Raw genomic sequence first — 13,767 nt, 5'->3', positions numbered from 1 at the left:
GTTCTCAGCTTCATCAGGGTCCTCCCACACATCCCCATTCCAAGTTGCAGGGTCCCATTCTTTTCCAATCAATGCCCTCACTTTAACAGTAGACACCAGGTGAGGCTGTGCATGCACTTTTTGTTGCAGGTCAGCCACTTGCATGATAAGAGCTTGTGTCTGTTTTTCCACAGTTTTAGCCCTCTCTTTACAGGAAATAAGACTCACTCAGAGCAGTCTTAGCAGATTTGAGGTTCAGAGGTTCAGTATCTGCTTTCGAAGCTAGGAGATAAAATCCCTGAGTTCCTCATTTTCTTTCATTTTGTCCACTGAACTTAGGAGCAACCAACCAGCTTCATTATGTTCCTTGACTCTCCACATATGGTCAAAAGTATTATGTATAGAGTCACTAAACTCCTTGCCTCTCATGAGGAACGAATCAGGAGTGTGAAATGCGTTTATTTTGTGTAACTCTCTAAACAGTTCACTCCAAGGACTATCAGTGTTCTCCATACTATTAGAAGTAGAATCCTTAGCATTTTGGGGTCTAATCATATTAAGCAGCCAACTCCAGAAACCCCCAAACCAATGAAAAAATTCAATCCTTAATATTATTTTCCTCTGGAACCACTACTGGTACCAAAATCTGTATTAGCCAGGGTTCTCTAGAGGGACAGAACTAATGGAATATATATGTATATGTGTATATGTATATATATATACACACACACATATATATATGGGAGTTTATTAAGTGTTAGCTCACATGATCACAAGGTTTCCCAATAGGTTGCCTGCAGGCTGAGGAGCAAGGGGAGCCAGTCTGATTTCCAAAACTTATAGGCCATCTGCAGGCTGAGGAGAAATACTATTTGCCAAGGTTAGTGTCCAGAATGATGTTTCCCAGGTTTCCTTCTAGGATTCTTGTAATTTGACATCTTATATTTAAATGTTTAATGCATCTTGATTTAATTTTTGTATATGGTGAAAAATAGGAGTCCAGTTTCATTCTTTCCATCTGGCTAGCCAGTTATCCCGGTACCACTTACTGAATAGGGAATCCTTCCTCCATTGTTTATTTTTGTCAACTTTGTCAAAGATCAAATGTCTGTAGGTGTGTGGCTTTATTTCTTTGTTCTTAATTCTGTTCCATGGATCTACGTGGCTGTTTTTGTACTAGTGCCACGCTGATTTGCTTACTCTAGTCTTACACTGCAGTTTGAAGTTGGGTCATGTGATGCTTATGGTTTGTTCTTTTTATTAGGATTACTTTGGCTCTTTTGGCTCTTTTTTGTTTCCATATAAATTTTACAATAGTCTTTTCCAGTTCTGTAAAAAATAATATTGGAAGTTTGATAGGAATAGCATTAAATCTGTAGATCACTTTTGACAGTACGGACATTTTAACAGTATTAATTCTTCCAATCCATAAGCATGGAATATAACATGGTTTGGCTGTGTCCCCACCCAAAACCAATCTTGAATTGTAACTCCTATAATTCCCATGTGTTATCAGAGGGACCCAGTGGGAGATGAACGAATCATGGAGCGGGGGGGAGGTCTTTCCCATTCTATTCTCATGATAGTGAATAAGTCTCATGAGATCTGATAGGTTTATGAAGAGGAGTTCCCCTGCACATGTTTTCTTGCCTGCTGTCATGTAAGATGTGACTTTGCTCCTCCTTTGTCTTCCACCATGATTGTGTGGCCTCCCCAGACACGTGGAACTGAGAGTCTATTAAATCTCTATCCTTCATAAATTATCCCATCTTGGGTATGTCTTTATTAGCAGCATGAGAACAGACTAATACAGAATGCTTTTCCGTTTGTTTGTGTCATCTATAATTTCTTTCAGCAGTGTTTTGCAGTTCTCTTTGTAGAGATATTTCACCTCCTCAGTTAAATGTATTCCTAGGGGTGTGTGTGTGTGTGTGTGTGTGTGTGTGTGTGTGTGTATTGTAAGCAGGACTGCTTTTTTGACTTGGTCCTTAACTTGAACGATATTGATGGGTAGAAATGCTACTGATTCTTGTACATTGACTTTGTATCCCAAAACTTTACTGAAGTCATTTATCAGTTCCAGGAGTGTTTTGTCAGAGTTTTCAGGGTCTTCTAGGTATGGAATCATATTATACACACTGGTAGTTTAACTTCTTCCCTATTTGGAGGCCTTTTGTTTCTTTCTCTTTCCTTATTGCTCTAGCTAACACTTTGACTACTGTGTTCAATAGGAGTGGTGTGAGTGGTATTCTTGTCTTGCCCCAGTTCTCAAGGAAAATCCTTCCAGTTTTTGCCTGCTAAGTATATCGGCTCTGGGTTTGTCATAGATGGTTTCTCCCCATTATCTGGGTTGTCCTTTATGATTCTGGTGGAGCTTGTTTTCCTTCTTTAATTAAAGATCATGGAGTTGATCTTTATAAACTATCTTGCTATTTCTAGGTGGCCGAGGCATGTTAAAAAGCCTCTACTCTGATATCTGGGGGAAAAAAAACACATTATTTTTTTCATTTACCTGTTGATGAGTACTTAAGTTGATTCTAAAACTTGACTATTGTGAATAGTGCTGTAATAAACATAGGAATGCAGATATCTCTTCAATATACTGATTTCCTTTCTTTTGGGTATATACTTAGCAGTGGGATTGCTGACTCATGTAATAGTTCTATTCTTAGATTTTTTTGAGAATCCTCCATGCATTCTCCATAGTAGGTATACTAATTTATATTCCTACCAACAGTATATGAGGGTCCCCCTTTCTCCACATCCTCACCAGCATTTGTTGTTGCCTTTCTTTTGAATAAAAGCTATTCCAACTGGGGTAAGATCAAATCTCACTGTGGTTTCGATTTGAATTATCCGATGATAAATGATATTGATCATTTTTCATATACCTGTTGGCCATTTGTATGTCTTCTTTAGACAAATGTTTATTGACATCTTTTGCTCATTTAAAATCAGATCAGATGTATTTCCTACCAAGTTGTTTGACCTCCTCATATATTCTAGTTATCAATCCCTTGTGAGATGCATAATTTGCAAACACTTTCTCTCATTCTGTGAATTATCTCTTCACTTTGTTGGTTTCCTCCTTTGCTGTGCAGAAGCTATTTATTTATTTATTTATTTATTTATTTATCTATCTATATATCATTTATTTGAGATGGAGGTCTTGCTCCGTCACCCAGGCTGGACATGCAGTGGTATAATCATAGCTCACCGCAACCTAAAAACTCTTGGCTAAAGCAATCTTCCCAGTTCAGCCTCCCAAGTAGCTGGGACTGCAGGCATGCAGCACCACATTAGCTTTTTTTGTTGTTTTAGAAACAAGGTCTTGCTCTGTTGACCAGACTGGTCTCAGGTTCTTAGCCTTAAGTGAGCCTCCTGCCTCAGCCTCCTAAAATGCTGGGATTATAGGCATGAGCCACCACACCTTTGATGTGTTTCCATTTGTCTATTATTACTCTGGTTGCCTGTGCTTTTAAAGTGTTGCTCAAGAAATCTTTGCCCAGACCTATGTCCTGTAGCGTTTCCCCAATGTTTTCTTTTAGTAGTTTTATAGTTTGAGGTCTTAGATTGAAGTCTTTAATCCATATTTATTTGATTTTTGTATGTGGTGAAAGATAGGGGCTTCATTTCATTATTCTGCATATGGAAATATAGTTTTCCTAGCACCATTTATTGAAGAGACTGCTCCTTCTCCAGTGTATGATATGATCCTGGCACATTTGTCAAAAATGGGTTTGCTGTGGATATATGGATTTATTTTGGGGTTCTGGATTCCATTCCATCAGCCTGTGTGTCTTTTTTATGTCAGTACCATGCAGTTTTATGCCAGCACCATGATCTGAAGTAAAATCTGAAGTCAGATAATGTGCCTGGTAAACTTTTATAGTCCAATAGTACTGAATTCCAGGCATTTTGAATTTTCCACACTGTTTCATAATAAGATAACTTTCTTGTGCTTAATGTTATGATAGCCGCTTATCTGAAAGACCTTTCCTAGTTAATTTGGAGGAAACATATTCATCTTCTTAACATAAATTCAATTACCTCCTTTTCTTGAGAACCTTTCCTGATACTTCCTTCCCGTCTGTGCCTTTGTTGAACACAGCACATGTTTCCTTTATAATAGTGCAATTTATTTCTGTATTTTATGTTTTTACTAAAGTGTAAGTTACCAGAGAACATATTTTGCCTTTGTTCCTTTGTATTTTCTAACCCAACTCATTACATAATAATAGTTAATAAACAACTTGATATGTATTAAGATAATTATTGATTTTCAATCCACATCTGCATAGTGCCACACTGTGTATCATGCCACTCTAAAACCCATTGTCATAACTAGCCCCTAATTTTGCATGTAGTTGATTCTACTACATTTCTTTTCCTTTATACATTTATGCAATATTCTAAAATAATCACCTTTCTTAAGCTACACTGGGAAGTCCACTCCTTCTGGCTTTCCCATAACAAAGTTGGATGCTTAGATGTCTGGCTTTGTTCACTCCTCATTTATCATAAACCATGGATTGTCCTTCTCTCCCAGCACCCACATCATTGCTCCTTTCCCCGACGTTTACTTTATACACAGCAGTTGTATAGTTGAGCCATTTGGGTAGTGTTACTGTCTCTGTTCTTAGGGCAAGAATTATATTTGTTATCTTGGACAGTGTTTTGGGGCAATATGCCCTGGTTTACCAATTTTCATCTTAAACTGACTGTAATTTTCCACGTGTGATTTAGGTAACATATTATAAAATAGGACTTCTATTTATAAAAACTGTAATTTATGTAGCACTTACAAAGTTCCAGGTACAGTTCAATGTGCTTTGCTTATTAAATAGAGATAGATAAAATGGAACAGTATCAAATCAGGTAAGTTAAAGATAAAGAAAGAGAGAGGATTCTTTTATATTTAGCAAAATTAAACTTACCTATGGGATTCTAATCCTACTGACAGTGACTACTTAATCTTGCCACTTATAGTTATGGCCATTTATGGATCAAAACATACATTGAGGTGATGGTCTAATGCAATTAATGTATTAATATTTCAATCAATGCTTACAACTTCCTTTCAGATCTTATTTCAATTCTCAAAAATCTTTCCTTCTTACTTCATCTGTTCCCATTTTAAAATTTCCCTAGCTTATTTGTGTCAGAAGCTGGGAGCCTCAAGGACAGAATGAAAGTATTGCTCATGGTTGGGTGCACATTGGCATAATTGTGGTAGCGCAGCACTTCTTCACTTTCATCTGCTCCTCCAGCTGGTGTAGGTACCTTACAGTCTCTCTTGGCATAAATGGCTTCTGAAGTTGGCTTTTATTGTGTGGCCATGAGAGTGACCTTCATGTGTCCAGATGGGCCTTCCTGCAGATTACTGACTTGGTTTCTTCTCCAGAGGGATGGCTGAAGCCTCCCTTTTCCATCCCCAATGGGTGACCTACTCCACACCCTCAGCTGGTGTGGTCATGATATATCAGTTATAGTCCCGTTCCAGCTTGCCGAGAAACTGTAAAAGAAGTAAATTTAAAATAAACTTGTTATTATTCACAGCTTCATGTAAAGCACATGAATTTGATCAGTATGCTTTATTAATTGAAATAGTTATTAATTTAAAATATTGGGTATTGCTATAAAGGGAACAGAGCTCTGGGACTTTACTTGAGATACCTTTCTATGTTATCTTATTAAATTTTCAAACTTTGCATCCAATTAATCAACTATTTAAAATTTTACCTAATTATAAAAACATTCATCTTCCATTCTCCTGTCTCATCTACAAGGTTATCAAAAGTTACAGTCAATGTCTTACAGGAAATAATTTTCTACATGTTTAGAATATTTCCTCAAAATCTTAATAAGCTAGGAGAAGAAAGACAAAAGCAAAAGATGGAATTAGGAATGGAGGAGGGAAAGGTAGAGGAAGAAAAAATGAGAAGGAAAAGAAAAAAAGGGAAAGAAAAATTCCCATTGTCAATCCTCCTTCAAATCACTATAGGTAGAGGTGCTTACTGAAATCCTCTCCAAGTGTCCACAAAACAAGAGTTTAGTAATCTATTTTGTGGTGGGTTTTTTTTCATAATTAAAAAAAATGTAGAACTGTTTTCCCCAGCCAGAGTCTTATCTGAAAAAAGGAAAACATTGATGTTTTGATTGGGATCTTAGTGAAGGTACTCAGCCTCTCCCGATAATCCTTCCTCACTATCACCCCAGTCCCTTATGATTTCTGCTAAGAACCCCAGAGCATGAAAAACCATAAGACATGGACAACCAAAGTTTGTCAAATTTCTGTCATGTAGATCTTGCTATGGAATTAATTCAAGCTCACTAATCTGCAATACAGATAATCCATTATTTGCCCTCTATTTGTTAGAAACCAGGATGTTATTTTCTGCCTCCAATTTTTTTTTATCATTTCTTTCATTTCCTACAAGTCTTCAAAATGTATCAGAAGCAGACATGTAGACATCTCTTCCCCAGTTTCCCTTGAAACCTATGATACAGTGTGTCTGGATCCTGTGGAACACCAGGTCTACTCTATCAATTGTATCACCTCACTTGACATTCAATTCCCACTTGTCAATATATGTTCTACCCTCTCTAGTGGAAGGGTTGTTTTCTATAACAAAATAGCTAAAAATCCAACATGAGTGAAGGACTTCTGTTTTCCCCTGTTGTCTGTTAACATTATACCATCTGTCCCAAGCAGAGGAATTATTCATACTTTTGTCTTCTCTTTGCTCTTCACATGCCTTAAAAAAGCCTTTGGGTACCTTTGACATTTTTTGTTGAAGCCACATTTTATTCAGTTATAGATTTCTTCACATAATTTATACAAGTTTATAGAACTTTTAATACTAGTTCTTGGTCATGTCATCCAATTTCCATGCTTTGTACATGACAAATTTTACTTTAAATCAACAGAATCTAATGTTAGTTGGTGCTCTATGCTGTAAACTTGAGTTCTTCAGAAAGCTCTTTCTAGAAAGAGTAATGCCATTATATTTCTGTCTCCCCCAGTGCCAACTTTTACCTCTCAATGTAGGGATCCATTATAATATTTTAATTTTTTTTTTTTTGCATTATCAATCCTTGCCGAGCCACTTTTCCTTTTAAAGTCCCAGGACAGAAGATTCCTTAAATATCTTTAATATTACTTATTAAAATCTGCCTTCTTGAATGTTCAACTACACATGTGATACATTGTTCTCTTCTTTAGGTGCCACCATTTGCTTCCAATACTACACATATGTAATCACCATTATTTGATGGTCACAATTGAGTTCAGAGTAGTATTTCCAATTATAACTTATTCTGCATTCTGATAAATAAAAATATTATTCAAGCCCATATTTATTGGTTGAATTGTGTCCCAGGAAAAATGTATATGTTGAAGTCTTAACATCCAGTACCTCAAAATGTGACCTTACTGGGAAATAGTGTCATTGTAGATGTAATTAGTTAAGATGCAGTCATACAGAAGTAAAGTAGGGCTCTTACACATTATGACTAGTGTTCTTATAAAAAAGGGAAATTTGGACACAAACACAAACACAGAGAGAACATCATGTAAAGATGAAGCAGAAGTTTGCATCTGCAAGCAGGGAACAGCAAAGTTTGCCAGCAAATCACTAGAAGTTAGGAGAAAGTAATAGAACAGATTGTCCCCAAAAGCCCTCAGAAGAAACCAACCCTGCTATTTCCTTGATCTTGGAATTCTAGCCTCCAGAACTATGAAACAATAAATTTTGGTTGTTTACTCCAATCTATATGGCCATGTTATGCTGGTCATAGCAAACAATACAATCACTCATAAAAAGATCAAATCTACCCTTCTAGAATTTGTCTTCTAAATGGATCCACGTAACTGGAAAATTCCATAACTGTAGAAACTTGTATATTTTTGGTCACTTTCATTTTCATTTTTTTCCTTAAAGTGTATATTTCATTTCCTCCATCTGGCAGGAAATTCTTAACTCTAACTAAATTTCACCTTTATTTTACTATATGCTCACCTTATTTGGATGTCTCTTAATATTTTCAACATTTTTTACCTGAATTACTTGGTACTTTATTATTGCTCCTTTTATTGTGACATACCTATATCAGAGAGGACAGTATTTAGGTACTATCCATGTATTTAGGTACATGGGCTCGGGAGTTGGACTGCTGACTTTAAGATTTTATCAGCAGTATGATCTTGATCATGTTTCTTAATTTCTTCAGACTCCACTTTCTTCCTTTATATGTGAATATTTTTAAAAAGAAAAAAATGAAAGAGGAAAAAACCTATCCAGTAATTTAGTAGAGATGATTGAACAATCTAATACGTAAAAGAAACATATAATACTTAATGGTGTTGCAGTCTATAAAAAGTACTCTACAAAATTTAGTTCTCATAATTAACGTATTCTGGCCTTTTGTTTTTCATTGAATCAAAGGGTTTCTCTTTCTCTCTCTCCTCTCTCCACTTTTAGGTTAAAATCCTACTATCAGATTGCCAAGTGTCTGTGTCACTTTTCTATCCTTTCCAAGTAATTCAATCCAAACCAAGGGACACATTCTTAATGTTTAAATCATGGAAAAGAAAATAAGCCCTGTCCTTCTACTCAGCAGCCATTTGTTTACTCCCAATTTTCTTTCTTTTGCAACATGATAATCTTCCTTTTTTTTTTTTTCTTTTTTTTTTTTTTCATAGTTGAGCTTTTTATTTGAACTTAAGGACACATAGAGAAAGAATTCATTTATGGCTGCTGCGATGTACCATGGGGAAGGAAAATGGATTTGTCAACCCTGGAGTGAGGTTCTGCCTACCGGAGGCTGCTGGCATGTGGAGATCCCCTGGGTGAAACCACTGTCACCATGTCTGACCAGGAGGCAAAACCTTCAACTGAGGACTTGGGGGATAAGAAGGAAACAAAATACATTAAACTCAAAGTCATTAGACAGGATAGCAGTGAGATTCACTTCAAAGAGAAAATGACAACACATCTCAAGAAACTCAAAGAATTATACTGTCAAAGACAGAGCGTTCCAATGAATTTACTCGGGTTTCTCTTTGAAAGTCAGAGAAGCGCTGATAATCATATTTTGAAAGAACTGGGAATGGAGGAAGAAGACATGATTGAAGCTTATCAGGAACCAACATTCAACAGTTTAGATATTCTTTTTATTTTTCTTCTCCCCTCAATCTTTAAATTTTTTTTTTTTTTTTTTTTTTGTAATGTGGTGTCCAAAATGAAATTGAAAACTGGAACCCCAATCTTTTTAAAACAGCTGCTAATTTGAATTCTAATGTTCATTATCCATTATTGTTTGTTTTCATTGTGCTGACTTTTGGTGATCAAGCCCAGCCCCCTGCGTATTGCCATCTCCTTTTGAAAAAGTACACGTGTGCACAGAGAGGCTACCTTTCTCAGGACCATGTGTTTTTGGGCATTTGGTGATAAATGAGATAGATCAATCCAAGGGTTCATAATGACTTTCCAGTTGGCCCTGAGGTTCTAGCATGTGATGGCTTACTCCTGGACTATGACTTTCAGTGGCAGGTAGAAGTTTTTCAGAGAACTGGACTGAGGAAAAATGACCTTTTCTTAACTTGAAGCTACTTCAAGAAAGAAGAGGAATATCAGGTTGAAGTCAAGACAACAGAAAAGGTGAGAGTAATGCCTAACTCCAAAGATGGCTTCACTGAAGAAAAGGCATTTTAAGATTTTTTAAAAATCTTGTTAGGGCCAAGCACAGTGGCTCATGCCTGTAGTCCCAGCACTTTGGAAGGCCAAGGCAGGTGGATTGCTCAGGCTCAGTAGTTCGAGACAAACCTAGCCAACATGTCAAAACCCATCTCTACTAAAAGTACAAAAAAATAAAACATTAGCTGGGTATGGTGGTGCACACCTGTAGTCTCAGCCACTTGGGAGGCTGAGGCAGGATAATCGCTTGAACCTGGGAAGCAAAGGTTGCAGTGAGCCGAGATCATGCCACTTCACTCCAGCCTGGGTGACAGAGCGAGACCCCATCTCAGAAAATCTTGTCAGAAGACCCCAGAGCAGTTCTAATTTTCATTAACAATTTAAAAAGTTTTCATGCAGAAATGAATACAACAGAATACTGTTCTTCTTTATTTTATTTGTAATTTTTGGCCTGGGCTATGCATTTTAAATGGACGTAGTCTGTACCTGCTTTATTAAACAATATTTGTAAAAATTGTAAAAAAGAAAAATAATCCATTTATCTTGTGGCTGGGTTAAAGAGTTTTCTTGGTGTCCTGAGGGTATATGACCAACAGTCTATGACTATGGAGAAATCTCAGTGTATGCAAAGATCTAACATTATACTGTAATCTTCACCTAAGACTCAGAAAAGAACCACTTCACTCATAGTTCCAAAGCTAGGTTGCTCCCATCCTCTACTGGGAACTTGAAGACTCTTTCAAATTCCCTTACGGTTTTTCTAGCTCATACATTGACCAAAGTTGTGAGTGGGTTACACGAAGCTAAGTATTTTTAAAATTTTTCTTTTATTTTCCTTCTTTCTATTTTTGGTTTCTTTTTTTTTTTTAATTTATTTATTATTATTATATTTTAAGTTGTAGGGTACATGTGCATAACGTGCAGGTTTGTTACATATGTATACTTGTGCCATGTTGCTGTGCTGCACCCATCAACTCGTCATTTACATCAGGTATAACTCCCAATGCAATCCCTCCCCCCTCCCCCCTCCCCATGATAGGCCCCGGTGTGTGATGTTCCCCTTCCTGAGTCCAAGTGATCTCATTGTTCAGTTCCCACCTATGAGTGAGAACATGCGGTGTTTGGTTTTCTGTTCTTGTGATAGTTTGCTAAGAATGATGGATTCCAGCTGCATCCAAGTCCCTACAAAGGACTCAAACTCATCCTTTTTTATGGCTGCATAGTATTCCATGGTGTATATGTGCCACATTTTCTTAATCCAATCTGTCACTGATGGACATTTGGGTTGATTCCAAGTCTTTGCTATTGTGAATAGTGCTGCAATAAACATACGTGTGCATGTGTCTTTATAGCAGCATAATTTATAATCCTTTGGGTATATACCCAGTAATGGGATGGCTGGGTCATATGGTACATCTAGTTCTAGATCTTTGAGGAATCACCATACTGTTTTCCATAATGGTTGAACTAGTTTACAATCGCACCAACAGTGTAAAAGCGTTCCTATTTCTCCACATCCTCTCCAGCACCTGTTGTTTCCTGACTTTTTAATGATTGCCATTCTAACTGGTGTGAGATGGTATCTCATTGTGGCTTTGATTTGCATTTCTCTCATGGCCAGTGATGATGAGCATTTTTTCATGTGTCTGTTGGCTGTCTGAATGTCTTCTTTTGAGAAATGTCTGTTCATATCCTTTGCCCACTTTTTGATGGGGTTGTTTGTTTTTTTCTTGTAAATTTCTTTGAGTTCTTTGTAGGTTCTGGATATTAGCCCTTTGTCAGATGAGTAGATTGCAAAAATTTTCTCCCATTCTGTAGGTTGCCTGTTCACTCTGATGGTAGTTTCTTTTGCTGTGCAGAAGCTCTTTAGTTTAATGAGATCCCATTTGTCAATTTTGGCTTTTGCTGCCGTTGCTTTTGGTGTTTTAGACATGAAGTCTTTGCCCATGCCTATGTCCTGAATGGTACTACCTAGGTTTTCCTCTAGGATTTTTATGGTATTAGGTCTAACATTTAAGTCTCTAATCCATCTTGAATTAATTTTCGTATAAGGAGTAAGGAAAGGATCCAGTTTCAGCTTTCTACTTATGGCTAGCCAATTTTCCCAGCACCATTTATTAAATAGGGAATCCTTTCCCCATTTCTTGTTTCTCTCAGGTTTGTCAAAGATCAGATGGCTGTAGACGTGTGGTATTATTTCTGAGGACTCTGTTCTGTTCCATTGGTCTATATCTCTGTTTTGGTACCAGTACCATGCTGTTTTGGTTACTGTAGCCTTGTAGTATAGTTTGAAGTCAGGTAGCGTGATGCCTCCAGCTTTGTTCTTTTGACTTAGGATTGTCTTGGAGATGCGGGCTCTTTTTTGGTTCCATATGAACTTTAAAGCAGTTTTTTCCAATTCTGTGAAGAAACTCATTGGTAGCTTGATGGGGATGGCATTGAATCTATAAATTACCTTGGGCAGCATGGCCATTTTCACGATATTGATTCTTCCTATCCATGAGCATGGTATGTTCTTCCATTTGTTTGTGTCCTCTTTTATTTCACTGAGCAGTGGTTTGTAGTTCTCCTTGAAGAGGTCCTTTACATCCCTTGTCAGTTGGATTCCTAGGTATTTTATTCTCTTTGAAGCAATTGTGAATGGAAGTTCATTCCTGATTTGGCTCTCTGTTTGTCTGTTACTGGTGTATAAGAATGCTTGTGATTTTTGCACATTAATTTTGTATTCTGAGACTTTGCTGAAGTTGCTTATCAGCTTAAGGAGATTTTGGGCTGAGACAATGGGGTTTTCTAAATATACAATCATGTCATCTGCAAACAGGGACAATTTGACTTCTTCTTTTCCTAACTGAATACCCTTGATTTCTTTCTCTTGCCTGATTGCCCTAGCCAGAACTTCCAACACTATGTTGAATAGGAGTGGTGAGAGAGTGCATCCCTGTCTTGTGCCAGTTTTCAAAGGGAATTTTTCCAGTTTTTGCCCATTCAGTATGATATTGGCTGTGGGTTTGTCATAAATAGCTCTTATTATTTTGAGGTACGTTCCATCAATACCGAATTTATTGAGCGTTTTTAGCATGAAGGGCTGTTGAATTTTGTCAAAAGCCTTTTCTGCATCTATTGAGATAATCATGTGGTTCTTGTCTTTGGTTCTGTTTATATGCTGGATTATGTTGATTGATTTGCGAATGTTGAACCAGCCTTGCATCCCAGGGATGAAGCCCACTTGATCATGGTGGATGTGTTGCTGAATCCGGTTTGCCAGTATTTTATTGAGGATTTTTGCATCGATGTTCATCAGGGATATTGGTCTAAAATTCTCTCTTTTTGTTGTGTCTCTGCCAGGCTTTGGTATCAGGATGATGTTGGCCTCATAAAATGAGTTAGGGAGGATTCCCTCTTTTTCTATTGATTGGAATAGTTTCAGAAGGAATGGTACCAACTCCTCCTTGTACCTCTGGTAGAATTCAGCTGTGAATCCATCTGGTCCTGGACTTTTTTTGGTTGGTAGGCTATTAATTGTTGCCTCAATTTCAGAGCCTGCTATTGGTCTATTCAGGGATTCAACTTCTTCCTGGTTTAATCTTGGAAGAGTGTAAGTGTCCAGGAAATTATCCATTTCTTCTAGATTTTCCAGTTTATTTGCGTAGAGGTGTTTATAGTATTCTCTGATGGTAGTTTGTATTTCTGTGGGGTCGGTGGTGATATCCCCTTTATCATTTTTAATTGCGTCGATTTGATTCTTCTCTCTTTTCTTCTTTATTAGTCTGGCTAGTGGGCTGTCAATTTTGTTGATCTTTTCAAAAAACCAACTCCTGGATTCATTGATTTTTTGGAGGGTTTTTTGTGTCTCTATCTCCTTCAGTTCTGCTCTGATCTTAGTTATTTCTTGCCTTCTGCTAGCTTTCGAATGTGTTTGCTCTTGCTTCTCTAGTTCTTTTAATTGCGATGTTAGAGTGTCAATTTTAGATCTTTCCTGCTTTCTCTTGTGGGCATTTAGTGCTATAAATTTCCCCCTACACACTGCTTTAAATGTGTCCCAGAGATTCTGGTATGTTGTATCTTTGTTCTCATTGGTTTCAAAGAACAT

At 37.2% G+C, this 13,767-nt stretch overlaps 1 protein-coding gene across 1 annotated transcript; it reads left to right on the top strand.

Annotated features, from left to right (window-relative positions):
- Positions 1-6,544: 6,544 nt before the first annotated feature.
- On the top strand, positions 6,545-9,431 carry LOC135970845 (small ubiquitin-related modifier 1-like). Its single transcript, XM_065544609.2, has 2 exons — positions 6,545-9,139; positions 9,262-9,431. The coding sequence occupies exons 1-2, from the start codon at positions 8,848-8,850 to the stop codon at positions 9,429-9,431; spliced, it is 462 nt and encodes a 153-aa protein (XP_065400681.1). The 5' UTR covers positions 6,545-8,847.
- Positions 9,432-13,767: the final 4,336 nt, after the last annotated feature.

This window comes from Macaca fascicularis, chromosome 5, assembly GCF_037993035.2.
Source record: "Macaca fascicularis isolate 582-1 chromosome 5, T2T-MFA8v1.1".
Taxonomy (NCBI): Eukaryota; Metazoa; Chordata; class Mammalia; order Primates; family Cercopithecidae; genus Macaca; species Macaca fascicularis.
Note: the sequence above shows the minus strand (reverse complement) of the source record. Positions and strands in the feature narration are given on the sequence as shown.

What these genes read in the sequence shown, in the direction of transcription:
- LOC135970845 (XM_065544609.2), top strand. Translation starts at nt 8,848, where the DNA reads ATGTCTGACCAGGAGGCAAAACCTTCAACTGAGGACTTGGGGGATAAG. An exon ending in TCAGGAACCAACATTCAACA is followed by an intron (nt 9,140 to 9,261) that starts GTTTAGATATTC and finishes TTTTTAAAACAG; the next exon opens with CTGCTAATTTGAATTCTAAT.